The 13,389-nt window shown below is 42.1% G+C and overlaps 1 protein-coding gene across 3 annotated transcripts; it reads left to right on the top strand.

Moving 5' to 3' along the window:
* Nucleotides 1-484: 484 nt before the first annotated feature.
* Nucleotides 485-10,456, top strand: LOC136542490 (pentatricopeptide repeat-containing protein At2g41720-like). 3 transcript variants are annotated; one of them, XM_066534958.1, is made up of 11 exons: nt 485-933; nt 2,029-2,201; nt 3,085-3,190; nt 4,975-6,084; nt 6,153-6,258; nt 6,345-6,549; nt 7,277-7,409; nt 7,993-8,097; nt 8,544-8,664; nt 9,596-9,769; nt 9,865-10,456. In XM_066534958.1, exons 1-10 carry the CDS (start codon nt 559-561, stop codon nt 9,619-9,621), a joined length of 2,460 nt encoding a protein of 819 aa, XP_066391055.1. In that variant the 5' UTR covers nt 485-558; the 3' UTR covers nt 9,622-9,769; nt 9,865-10,456. The 3 variants fall into 3 exon arrangements, with proteins under 3 accessions (XP_066391055.1, XP_066391054.1, XP_066391056.1); XM_066534957.1 differs by having other exon boundaries at nt 9,855-10,456; XM_066534959.1 differs by having other exon boundaries at nt 799-933; nt 1,700-2,201; nt 9,855-10,456.
* The last annotated feature ends 2,933 nt before the right edge of the window (nt 10,457-13,389 follow it).

The following is a 13,389-nucleotide window of genomic DNA, read 5'->3' as shown; positions in this document are numbered from 1 at the left end:
AATATATTACTGTATTATTATCACTTAGAAAATATAAATGGTGAAAATGACAAATGGTGACGGGCAGGGATATGGTTGGGTATTGGTGGGTGTAAGAGGTTGTGTCCCACAGCTGCGGGGCATAGCTTGGTTACACTGCTTTTCCTGTGTGTGTCGGTTAAGGATCGGCCGTTACATAAGACTCTAGGCAAGTCATATACTTATTATTCTGAGCACATACTTAGGTATGGACGCTTGGAAGACTTGTTGCTCTCTTGTCATAAGGCGGAGGCGAGCAGCCTGGGTGTCAGCAGTGGCTACTTGCAGCGACCGCGACCTGGAGCGGTGACGACGGTGGATCTGTGATTTGTCTTTTCTTAGAAAAAAATTATTTTATGTGATCTATGATCTAAGAATTTGTCATCTTGTGATTGTCTTAAGGTAGAAGAAGATTGAAGGTAAAAGAAAAGCGAAGGCCAGCGAATTTTAATCTTACGGACTTGTCAAATCACATGACGCAGTCCGGAAACGCCTCGCCCACACATCCATCCGCAACGCTAAAGCCGCCGCGCCGCGGCGATGTCTTCCGCACCCCCGCCTCCGCCGTCGCTGAACCCCGACGCGCCCCCGCGCGTCGTCCGCGCGCTGGCGCGGCGGCCTCCTCCGCGCGCGCCCGGTCCGCCGCCGTGGGCGGAGCGTCGGCCTGCCGTGTCTGTCGACCTCGACCGCGGCCGTCGCTGGGTCCGCACCGAGGTGGACGGCGTCCGCGCCGCGTCGCTCCCTGCGCGGCACCGCCTCCGCTTGGAGGGCAACCGGTGGCAGCGGGACTGGAAGGTGTCCGAGGTCGCCGCGCGCGTGCTCGCGCTGCCTCCTAACGACGCGCACGCCGTCGACGCCGTGCTCAACTGCTGGGCCGGTCGCTTCGCACGCCGCAATTTCCCGTTGCTCATCCGCGTAAAGCCCTATACTCTCCCTTTTTTCTGCACGCCTGCTTGCTATACCGATACATGTTCGACGAAATGACTGTTGGTGCTGATGCTACTATTGGCCAGTAGTGTGGCATTCAAATGGGCAAATACTTGAGAGGAGCAGTACGCGGTGAACTTATAGTGCAGCATCTATTTCACTTAGGGGCCGTTTGGATCCTTTCATTTTGGAGGAATTGGAATCTACTCAATAAATTAAGCTTTGGTTTGGAATTTGGCATTCCACAACTTTTCCAAGTTCACATATATGCCTATCTCAAATTCATAGGGTGGGAAATGGAATTTGATTCTCTAGATCATCATGCTATGTTTCTACTCTCTAACTTATAGCACGGTCTTCAACTTGCTTCCCTATAGTTGAAATGCTACATAGAAGTATCTCCCTTGTATGGCTAACAATAATATACAAATATATTACATATACAACCCTATTAGCTTAATTAATTTGTGCCTAAATTATAATTATTAGAATGAATTCAATTCGAAGGATCCAAACAGGCCCTTAGTGTTGAGTTCTAGTTGGTATTGATGGTAACAAGTTCATTCTCAGTTGAGATTATGATCATTTTCGCTATGCAATGATTACAAATTTACAATCACCACTTTTGTTTGTTGCTAACATGCTATCAGATAATCAATTTACCTTAATAGCGCAAGTATTCTGTAGCAACTATCTTTGGTTCTTTATATAAGGATTAAACTACAGTTTACGGTAGCCTTGCGTCTATTTGCAGGTGGCATCGGCAACTTTGCTGATATTTTGTTTTGTCTATGGATTTCTCAGATGGACATTTACAACTTTGATGTTCGCTATCAATATGTCTCTAAAGCTACGGTTTTCTCAATCAGTTCAGAAAATCTAGTTGTTCTCGCAATAGTCAATTGTCACCATATTTTTTGTGGGCATGTTATTAGAGACTGTATTATAGAACACCTTAGTAGCTTCTGCACTTGCAAGTCATGGTTCTTATTTTGTAGCAAACCAAACATCTCCATAACTTCACTGATTACAAGTTAGCCTGTTCCAGTGATAATGCACTCACACAGTTTGTGTCACCTGTAGGAAATTACAATTTCTGGATCCTTGAAACATGCTGTACATGTGTTCCGCTGGATGAAAAATCAGGAGAACTACTGTGCTCGCAATGACATTTATGGCATGATGATTAGGTTACATGCTAGACACAATCAGGTTGATCAAGCGCGTGGCCTGTTCTTTGAGATGCAAGAATGGCGGTATGGGTCATATGTCATACTTTCAACACCTTGAACAATAATTACCTATTCTTTTCTTTCACCGTCACAAGAATTCACAGACTCATATAAGTTAACTACAAATAATAAGTTTGCTGTAGAAGTTCTACTGATTCATCGTATTAGATTGTCATTTGCAAAGTTTCATGACGTTTATTTGTTTTGCGTTTCCTTATTGTACACTATTGAAGAGAAAATCCATCCTATGCTGCTGAATCACCGAACTGATTCAGAATAGGATACTTGCTGTAGGCCCCACATATGATTGTGGTGTATTGTGTGAATACTATGTTATTTAGTAATATTCTTCAATGTATAATGAACCACTCTGTAATGTGGGGCCATCAGTACCAACGCAGGTGCAAGCAGTCAGCAGTAGCCGCGTCAGGGTAATCGGTGAAGTTTCAGAGTTAGTTCAGTTTCAGTTAGGCTCTTGGTTCAAGGAGGATTCAGTTTATAAGAAGATATTGGTTGTTAGGAGATTATGTTTGTCTAGAGATAAGATAGTTGCTTGTGCATGGGGCGATTGTAATCAGGCCTATTATATAATATAAGTCCTTGATGTATTTTGGAAACACCAAGCAAGATTAATCTACTCCCTCCAACCTCTCTCTCTACCAAGCGCAGGGAAGTCAGGGCTTGACCCCAGCCCTCTGTCTCCTCTCGTTTACCAGCTATATCCTTTTCTGTTCCATGCTCCTTATTTTCTACTGTTATTATATCACACCAATCAGATATGTTGCTTAAAATATAGTTTACATGCAGCTGTTGTTCTTGTATTGTCTTTTCATTAGTTTGGTGAAATGGTAGCCTTTCCATTATCTATTCACTCTTGGTATGCTTTACACTAACAATATATCCATAGGTGCAAGCCTGATACTGATACATACAATTCTTTGATCCATGCTCATGCTCGAGCTGGCCAGTGGCGTTGGGCCATCAACATTATGGATGATATGCACCGTGCTGCTGTAAGTATTCTTCACAGTTATATTATTCATTCCGTCATAATTCCATACTTGTCTCGATGTGCTTTGTACTTTCTTAATGCTATGGAGCAACTTGGAGAGTTTTCTTGATCATTGCTCATGATTGCTTTCAGACTGTGAACTCACTATTGAATTTTTTGCTCACTATGCTTAGAAGGTGGAGGCTTGCTAGCCTTGTGAATGAATGTAACAAGTTATTGTTGCAGTATAAATTCATAATCTCCATTCTTCGTAGATAGATGCTCATGGGAGAATTTCTTTTCTTTTGTTTCTTCTTTTCCGGGCAATGAGGTAGAAGCACCTTCTTAATTGAAATGAGTCGTTGACAGCTCCCCTGCATATTCGAGAAAAAAAGGGGTAGAAGCACACTTGCACATGCTTTCATGTGTGAATACCCGTGGAAGTGAATTCAAGTAGTACTACCCCTGCACCAACACCAATAATGAATTAATGGCAATTACTAAAGTACATAGTGCTGCATGTAGCTTTGCTACAAATTTAGTTTTATAATGCCATAAATCATCTCATGTACATCAAAGATATGTACTTGCTGGTACAGTTTGCATGTGATTTCATTTTTTATGTTGTGCTTACTTTCCATTTTAAAACATCTGACTAATCTTGTGTTTTCTCAAATTCTGATGTTATGTTTAATTTTTTTATATGTTTTTTTTTCTCGAAAAACGTAGGAGATCTGCGCCTCATTATATTAAGAAGAAGGAGGGTGTAAGAACCCAACAACAATTACACCAAACACCCAACACACCAACACAAACACAACACCACGCACTCACAGCCTAACACGCCTCAGGAAACAACTGGAGGCCGATCCTAACAGCACCAATCAGCACCAGGGACTAACCACCAGGGAGGGGGCAGACAGGAGGGATAATCCTCGAGCCCCTGCCGAGGTCCACAGCCGACGCTCCTCTCCAGCCAAGATTAAAGCCCCAGCAACACTTGGAGCCGACCCATAAAAAACACAGCGATTACGATGATTCCAGATAATCCAGGCTCCAAGAATGATTAGGGAATTAACACCTTACCTCACCAGCTCAGAAGTAGCACTACTAGTTCTTTCCCACCAATCAAGAAAGGAGTTTTCTGAAGGTTGTGGGGATAAGGCGTGAAGACCGACCTGTCTTAGCAAAAGAAACCAAAATTCCGTAGCAAAGACGCAACCGACCAGGAGATGGTTGATGGTTTCTTCATCTTGATCACAAAGTGGACAGCATTCCGGGCGGGGCAGCCCACGGCGTGCAAGTCGGTCTGCTGTCCAGCACTTATTGTGCGCAACAAGCCATGTGAAGAACTGACATTTAGGTGGTGCCCAGGACTTCCAAATTTTCTCCCATGGAGGAAAGAGGGTCGAACCCAAGAAGAAACTCTCATATGCCGACTTGGCTGAATACTGTCCATTAGAAGATAGCCTCCAAATATGTCTGTCCTTCCTTTCTGGCTGTAGAACAGTGACTGAAAGGATGTCCCATAGATTGATTAGAAAAAAAAATGCTACCATGGTCCTAATACATGCAGCAGTCATTTTTTTAATGAAATTTTGAGAGTTGTTGCTGAAAGTGAATAGGCATCACTAAACCAGAATAGACATTGAGGATTACTATGAAGATCTGGATTACTGCTTAAAAACTAATTGCCTGAATGCTCCTGGAGTGACATTAACAAATAAACATCATTGGAAAAAAATCCTAGTCATTATACATTATGGTGGTTTAGTTTGCTCTTTTAAAAGATACTTTTTGTTGCAGATACCTCCTAGCCGAACTACGTATAATAATGTTATAAATGCGTGTGGGGCTGCTGGTAACTGGAAGAAAGCTTTAGAACTTTGTAAGAAGATGACTGAAAATGGTGTAGGACCAGATTTGATCACGCACAACATTGTCTTGTCTGCTTTCAAGAATGGAGCTCAGTATTCAAAAGCCATAGCTTATTTTGAAATTATGAAATCCTCTAAAGTTGCCCCTGATACGTGCACCATGAATATTGTGATCCATTGCCTTGTAAAGGTTGGGCTGTATGGGGAAGCTATTGAATTGTTTAACTCAATGAGGGAAAGAAGAACAATATGTCCTCCAGATGTTGTTACATATACTAGCATAATGTATTCTTATTCTGTTTGTGGGCAAGCTGAAAATTGCAAGGCGGTCTTTGATATGATGGTTGCTGAAGGTGTCAGACCTAATATTGTATCCTACAATGCACTTTTGGGTGGTTATGCCTCACATGGTATGCACACAGAGGCCTTGGAGACTTTTAAATTACTGAAGCAAAATGGGTTGAGACCTGATATAGTTTCCTATACCTCCTTACTTAATGCTTATGGTAGATCTGCACAACCTGAGAGGGCTAGGGAGGTCTTTAATGAAATGAGGAAGAATGCATGCAAGCCAAATAAAGTCAGTTACAATGCACTTATTGATGCTTATGGATCTGCTGGAATGTTGAAGGAAGCCATTAGTCTGCTGCATGAAATGGAACAAGATGGCATTCAACCGGATGTTATTTCAATCAGTACTCTGTTAACAGCATGTGGCCGCTGCAGGCAGCTAACTAAAATTGGCATAATTCTTGCAGCAGCTAAGTCTCGAGGGATCCAACTAAATACAGTTGCTTACAACTCAGGCATTGGAAGCTATTTAAGTTTGGGAGATTATAAGAAAGCTTTGGAGTTGTACACGTCAATGAGGTCAGGCAATGTGAAGCCAGATGCTGTGACTTACAATATACTCATTAGCGGATCTTGTAAATTGGGAAGGTATGTAGAGTCTCTGCAATTTTTTGAAGACATGATGGACCTGAATATTCATTTGACCAAGGAAGTCTACTCGTCTGTGATTTGTTCATATGTCAAACAGGCAAGTGTTGCTGGCATTATCTCTCTGGTTCACTGTACAGAATCAGTATTCTAACAATGGTAATTCAGGGAAAACTAACTGAAGCAGCATCTGCTTTTAATTCTATGAAAGAATCTGGTTGCTTCCCTGATGTTTTGACATATACAACAATGATTAAAGCCTATAGTGATGATGGTAAGAGTCTCTTAGGATGAGAAAATATTTCAATAGTTTTAAATTATTAACTAATCCTGTGTTCCATATGGATCATAACTCATAAGGGAGCTGGAGGAGAGCATGGGACCTATTCAAAGAGATGGAATGTAATGACATACAGCCAGATGCTATTGTCTGTTCATCCCTCATGGAAGCATTGAATAAGGGAGGTCAACCTGAAAGGGTCCTTCAGTTGATGGAATTCATGAAGCAAAAACAGATTCAATTGAACCAAAAGGCTTATTTTGAGATAATGTCTTCTTGCACCATGTATGTTTATCCACTGTTTTAAGTTGTATGTGCACTCTTGAATTGGTGACTAGGTTGATTATTATTGAAACAGTGTTCACTCTCCACTATTATGTTGACTTCTTAAATGTATCTACATTTTGCTGCAGCGTGCAGCATCACAATGTTTAGTTGTACTACATATTTAGGCGTGGGTAACTTTCACTCCTGTTATGTACATAGTATTATGCAGCTGAACTTTTGAATTACCATTTGTATTTTATTGTGTTACCATTTGAGATACTCACATGTACCTGCTTGTTGTTTTGGTGTCACCTCGCCAAATATATACAATTACTCGTCAATAAGAAACAATAGAACTAAAGTCGTATATTTGTTGAGATAGCAGGATAAAACATTGTCATGGGTAATATGTCTCTCTTTTGCGTTAGAACAAATCGTGTAACTAACAAACTGATGTGTTGAGGCTACTGGAACTATTTGTTTGCTTACTCTGTTCAAATGATTGTTCAGTTATCCAATGACATCCTTTTATATTACTTGTTGGGCATTTGCAGTTTTAGAAAAAGAGCCTCTGCACCAATAACCATTATCATCTAGATCATGTCATGCTTTTATCTTGTTTTCATGGATATTTGATGCAAGGAGTAGTTTGATGTTCTATTTTTCTGTTATATTTCTTTTAAAAGATTACTAGTCCTGGTAATTTAACTTGTGGGAGTGTGGGACTTTCACTGCTTGGCAACAGGCTACGGGACTGGAAAACAGCAAGTCAAATAATCGAACATTTGGATTCCTCTCTCTCATCAATTTCTTGTGGCACACTAAACCATATTTTAAATTTTCTTGGAAAATGTGGCAGGACAGAGAGCATGATGAAGGTATAATTTCTCCCCTTAAGAAGGTGCCATGTGTAACATATTTTTTTATATAATTTCCAATTTCCAACTAAGACAATGTCATGGAAATAACTACTTTGTTATCATTTATTTACATTACCCAGTTACCTGGCAGAAACTGCTCTGGCACCATAATGTTTTTCCTGCAAACTAAGAACCATTTGATCTTAACATCAGAAATTCCGGTAGACTCCTGTTTCAGAGGAATTACTACTTCTGTCTGATGTTAATCTTCCTTCAGTGTTACTGTGTTGGTTTCTTAATGGCACCAAATGTGTGACAGCAAGATATAGCCTCCATGCATAACCTATATATTGCTGTTCTCTACCAAATAAATGATTTGTGCATGAAGAATAATATTACCATCTTTACTAGCTTTGAATAATCACTGTTTCTTTTGTGAAATGCTTTGATGCTTGAGGAACACACCGACTTGTTCATAAAACTTGTGGAAAAAACTATTTCAGTAGTGGTGCTTTGTCTGTTGGTCGTGCATTTCCTGTTACTGCTTCTCCTTGGACTTTTTGAAGGATGATACTTATTGTTATGATTTTCTATCACACAGCTGTTCTATAAGATGGTGACTTCATGCTCTACTGTGGGCCTTTCTACTTATACGATTCTGCTGAGAAATCTCTTAGTTGTGGGGAAATGGAGAAAGTATGTTGAGGTACACAGGGCCTATCGCTAGGCAGCTATACTGTCTCATTTGAATAAGAGTTGATGAGTCCTTCATAAAAGACCCCCTTAAAAAAAGAGGATTATATTTGCTAGATTCCATTTGCAACTTGCTAAATTGTGATAAGATGTTGGTGTATTAAAGATCTGCATTATTTCTTTTAAATCAGAATGTCATACATTGTTTTTTCGTTTGACATCTTTTGTCTTGTTATTTGGTGTGAAGCCTTCATCCGCTATGACCTGTTAGAAAATTTTGAATTATGGTAAATTATTCATTCAACCTTCTGCCTCCAGCAAACAACAAGCATTTTAAGTTAGGAGTTGATTAGTATCTGACTCAAAATATGTATGAAACAGGGGGAAAAGATGGACGATAGTTTGTAGGTGTCGAACTTAATCTCGTCTCTAATTATTGTCTTTGTTTGGTCCATGTAGGTTTTGCAGTGGATGGAAGATGCTGGAATCTGTCCAACACTCTATATGTATCAAAGCGTGCTTCCATATATCTGGAGAGACAACAGTATGGACTATGTTACTCTCATGCAAGAAAAAATAAGTATGACACTTCCCAATCTAATCATTGTTTGCATGAAAAGCATGTTATTGTTCTTTGATCTAATAATATCTTTAAGTATTTTTATATTTATTTGTATTCATTATTGCCCTTGTTAAATCTATAATGTCCAGTTTGGGGACTTTGGTGCATTCCATCTCATGTTTTGAAATTTCTTGAACTAAGCTTCTGCGAAACGCAATTACTGTATTTTGTTAACCATCATAGTTCAATTACTGTTCTTCTTCTTAGGCCTTTGTATTTTGATGTTTTAATTTATTTCATATTAATTAATTCATTTTTTCTGGGAAGTGTTATATTTTTCATAAAACTATTTTGAATCAAATTAGTATTATAATATGATATTATACTGATATAAAATCAGGAGGAAACAAGATGCAACATGCAACTACTTTAATTAGTCCATGTATTAAAGAAACAAAAAACATATATTTAATTACCAAATTACTCTTATGACAAACCAAAGCGAGTTATAAAAACAAACAATGTGATTTCCAAAGTCTCATAGTACCATTGCACTTGTATTGGATGTTTGGAATCCTTTTCTTCCTTTGAATCTTCCTTTGTATCATATGCTCCTTCAATGTCTGTGAATGTATGAACCTGAACCAATGGATTTTAAGGGTTTGTTTTACTTTGCTCTGTTGCCTGTCATGCCTTTTGATTTCGTTTTACTTTAATGGTAGTGAAAACCTCTTTTGATGCAACATACATGTATGATGGATTGAAGTGACTTTTATTGATCAATTCGTCTTTAGTCCTTATTCTTTATATGCTCTTCACTATACTTTACTTATTCTATATGCTCTTCAGTATTCTCATTTCTGTTTCCATTTCTCCATGTGATTACGGGAGCATTGTGTGTTTTGCATCATGTTTTCCTGTATGACCCATTTTAGCTTGCTCATTCCAGATGCGTTGCGAGAGAAGGTAACATGAACTTCAGCGATGCATTTGCTTGCTTGGTATCAAGTACTAGAAGTCCATAACTGAATACTGAAGGTAGCTTCAGAATGACACTAGCAACATCCAGGTAGGACATGATTGTGAGTCTGCCCTAATTCCTCTTCAGAAAAAAATGGATATGGTAAGACTTTTCTAATATAAAAGAGTTCACAAATATTCCCTGTTTCTTGTTATATAAGCTGTTGCCTTACCAATGTACTTCTTAGGGACTTCAAGAACTGTAGAAATGGACATGTTTCTACAATTGATAAAAAGTTGTCACATGCGAAAAGGATAGCCTCATGAATCATTTGCTATGGCTTCGCTTCTAATGATCACAGAAATTGGCCCATTTGTTGCTCGTATAGCTTGGCTCAGAAAAAAACCATGTTACTCTTAGTTCGAAGTCTTCTTTTTTCCACTGAAGAGTTTAGATTATTCATTCTTGTATAAGTCACTGTGACAGCAGTTCTACGACATTGTAATTTATCAATGCCTTCGAAGCGAGCAGTTTTCCCATCTAGTGTCATTGTCTCGAGAATAAATCTGCTGTAAATAATGAAACAGAGGCCATAACTGGGACACTGAGGCTTTTCATGAAAAAAGGGAGAGATGGCCATATGAACCAATACTTGTAATATTATGATATATAAGCAATTCTAAGCAGGGTGCCTGATGGCATACATGAACCTTAGCGCTTGGTGAGTATCAAGTCAAACGCATGCTTGTACTTAATTGTAAAGATTTTGCAATAATTTTGGGAGTTATCAAAGATTGAGACCTCGAATACATTTTACTAAATAGAATGTTAATATTTATCTGCTAATAATTGGACCTCTCTGTTTGGATCTCTATAGATAGTAATTAAATATTTCTTATGTCTTAAATTATAAGTCATTTTAACTTTCAGGAGAGTTAAAGCATCTCAAGTTTGATCAAATTTATATAATAAATAATATTATAAGTATTATTAGATTCTTTATTAACTATACTTTTATAGTATACTTACTTGATGTCTTAAATCTTTATAATTCTTTCTATAATTTTGGTCAATTTGAAGATGCTTTCACTTAAAAAAAATTAGAACGACTTATAATTTGGAAGGTAAGGAGTAATACATTTTGCTAAGCAGGCTATGCTGAAAATTCTACTGTCCACCCATTGCCTTCCGTTCTGGTCCGTTAACGCGAGTGGTGCACACTTCGGGAATCAGCAGATGTCCATATATGGCCCAGATGTGTGTTGTCGGTAGTCTCAGCTCGCTACGGTGGTGCGCGCACGTGAGCAATTGAGCACGAGTACATACACGTGGTTTGTGTGTCCACCAACCACCACCATGGGGCAAAACCAGAGAGGGGAAAACTGCACTTATAATGTTAATCTGACACTCTATATTAAGATTAGTGTGTGTGTGTGTGTGGACTTGTTGGCATTCCAGAGCTAGCTAAAACGCGATGCCGTCACTCAAAACGCCTTTTGTGCCGCTTCGTCACCGAAACGTTGCGGGTTGTCAACCTGCCGATCGAGCCCGGCTTTGTGATGGCCTGCCCCTGAACGTAACGCCCGAAACGAGGCGAGGCTTTCCCCTGCTCGTGTCGGCTCGATCGGCTGGGCTCCCCGCGGCGGGCACGACGCGCCCGTCACGCGACGGCGAAGTGGCGGCAACCAACCTAGCAAGCGACGTTGACAATGACAAACGAACGATGCGCGATCGAAAGCTACCCGCCACCGGACTGGATGGATGATGGATCCCTCCTCGTCCAGTCGTCCGTCGTCACGAGCGCATTAACCATGCCGGCCGGCCGTCCGCCCGCGCTGCCCGGGCGGCTCTGTCGCCGGCCGGCCCACACCTGTGCTCCCGGGGGTCAACCACCACCCATGCCTGCGCTGCGGTGCGCACGCGAGCCACGCGACGCTTGCAACTTGTGACGGCGGACCCTTTAAAAACTCTCATCACTCGTCGCTACTAGTGCTCCGCGTGCGTAGTGCTCCGTATATACACTTTTTTTTGTTGCTCTTTGCCTTTTGTATTTACAAGCTAGGACCCTGATCACCAACCGTGCCGTTCCTTTTCCAAAAACAAAAGCGAAGGAGAAAGGAAAAGGAAAAAAACTCGCTTCGCGGTGTCGGTGAGGGACGCCTTGCTCTGCATCTGCTCTGCTGAGGACGGGGCAGGATGAATCAAGGAGGTCATCTCCTACGCACACCATCTCCTTGGACCATGGATCAAATAAAGGGAACACTCTTCTTTTCTTCTCCCGCTTCGAAGCGATCGTATCACGGTTGAAGAAGGTGAACTACCGCCACTCGTCATCTTTATGTACAATACACCGACGGTTTCGTTGTGTCGGTCGGAACAATCAGTCGCTTGCTGATGCTCTGCCCGCGCGCCGCAGCCGCCGTCGGTACGTTACTGCGCCGTGCTCGACGGGGTGGGCGGCTGGAGCCCGGTCGTCGGAGGGAGTCAGTGCTCGAGGCGCAGCAGCGGCGGGTGGGACGACTCGACGAGGATGGACCAGAGGATCTGCACGTCCTCGCAGGGGCACGACTTGACGTCCTCGTACAGGATGTAGATGCCCCTCTCTGCTCATCACAACACGCAGCAGAGAACATATCAGAACATGGATTGGATTGGATTGGATTGCATTCAATCGATCGGCGATCAAAGCACGAGCACTAGAACAGGAACGACAGAAGGAGCCGGGAGACGGCTGATGGCACGTACTCTTGTTCTGCGCGGAATGCATGCGGATCCAAAGCTTCTTGAGCGGCGAGAAGAGCGACCGCATCCACGCCATGGCCGGCCGCTCCGTCTCCCGCGATCGCTCCGGGCCCAGACTCTCCCAGCCCCAAGCCGTCGAACGCCGATCAGCCCAGCAGCTGGAATCGGCGAGGAGCAACGCCGCGATCGCTCGCCGCCCGCCAAGGATTTTCGGACGAGCAGCCGGGTTGCTTTGCTTGCTTGGACGCCGGCCGGGTGAAGTCACTGTGAAGTCCTCCGCTTTACTTCGACTGTTCTTTCTTTCCTACCGCCGACCGCGCCCCCGCTCTTAATAATCACCGGGAGCGGGGAGGGGGAGGAGGGCTTTAAAACTCCCGGTGCCGCGTCGCTGTCCGTCCATATCTGATATCTCCCCCTCACGAATAAACAAGCGGGCGGGCGCGCGGGAGCCTTTCGTTCCGCGCTAGGCGCTGCCGCTCGAGAAAACTAAAGGCCAGCCTCCTCGCGACGCAGCCTGAAGGGGGGAAATCTCGTCTCCGTGTTAGGTCATCATGGTCTACCGCGTCATCATCAACAACAAAAAGCCACGTTGTTCATCTGCCGACCGATCGATGGCCGCCTGCTTCTTCTTGAATTGGTTTATTTTCGACGCGACGGAGAGGGAGAACTGCCGCACTGGTCATAAACATTTCTTTGTCATGAGTATCGTATGAGCTATATATATTGAGCTACGTGCTCAAATTCAGTAACAGCCGCGTTTCTGTCGGCATGCGGTGTTCAGCAATCGGTTTGTGGACTTCTGATCCGTCGGCATGCTCAGATATATACGTTCAGGTGGACAGATGGTCAACAACACTAGCTCTAGTTCCTATGTCAAGAACAGCTCCAGCTGATCTTTCAAATCAAAAAGAAAAAGAAAAAAGAACAGCTCCAGCTGCTGCCTGTTTGTAACATGTAAGAACTAGCGATTATTTCTTCTTCAGGAGCATAAATAGCACACTCGTCAGATGAGCTCTTTCGGTCTTTGTCATATAGAGAGA

The sequence above is a fragment of the Miscanthus floridulus genome, chromosome 3 (assembly GCF_019320115.1).
Source record: "Miscanthus floridulus cultivar M001 chromosome 3, ASM1932011v1, whole genome shotgun sequence".
In the NCBI taxonomy this organism is placed as follows: Eukaryota; Viridiplantae; Streptophyta; class Magnoliopsida; order Poales; family Poaceae; genus Miscanthus; species Miscanthus floridulus.
This window is presented reverse-complemented; position numbering and strand designations above follow the sequence as displayed.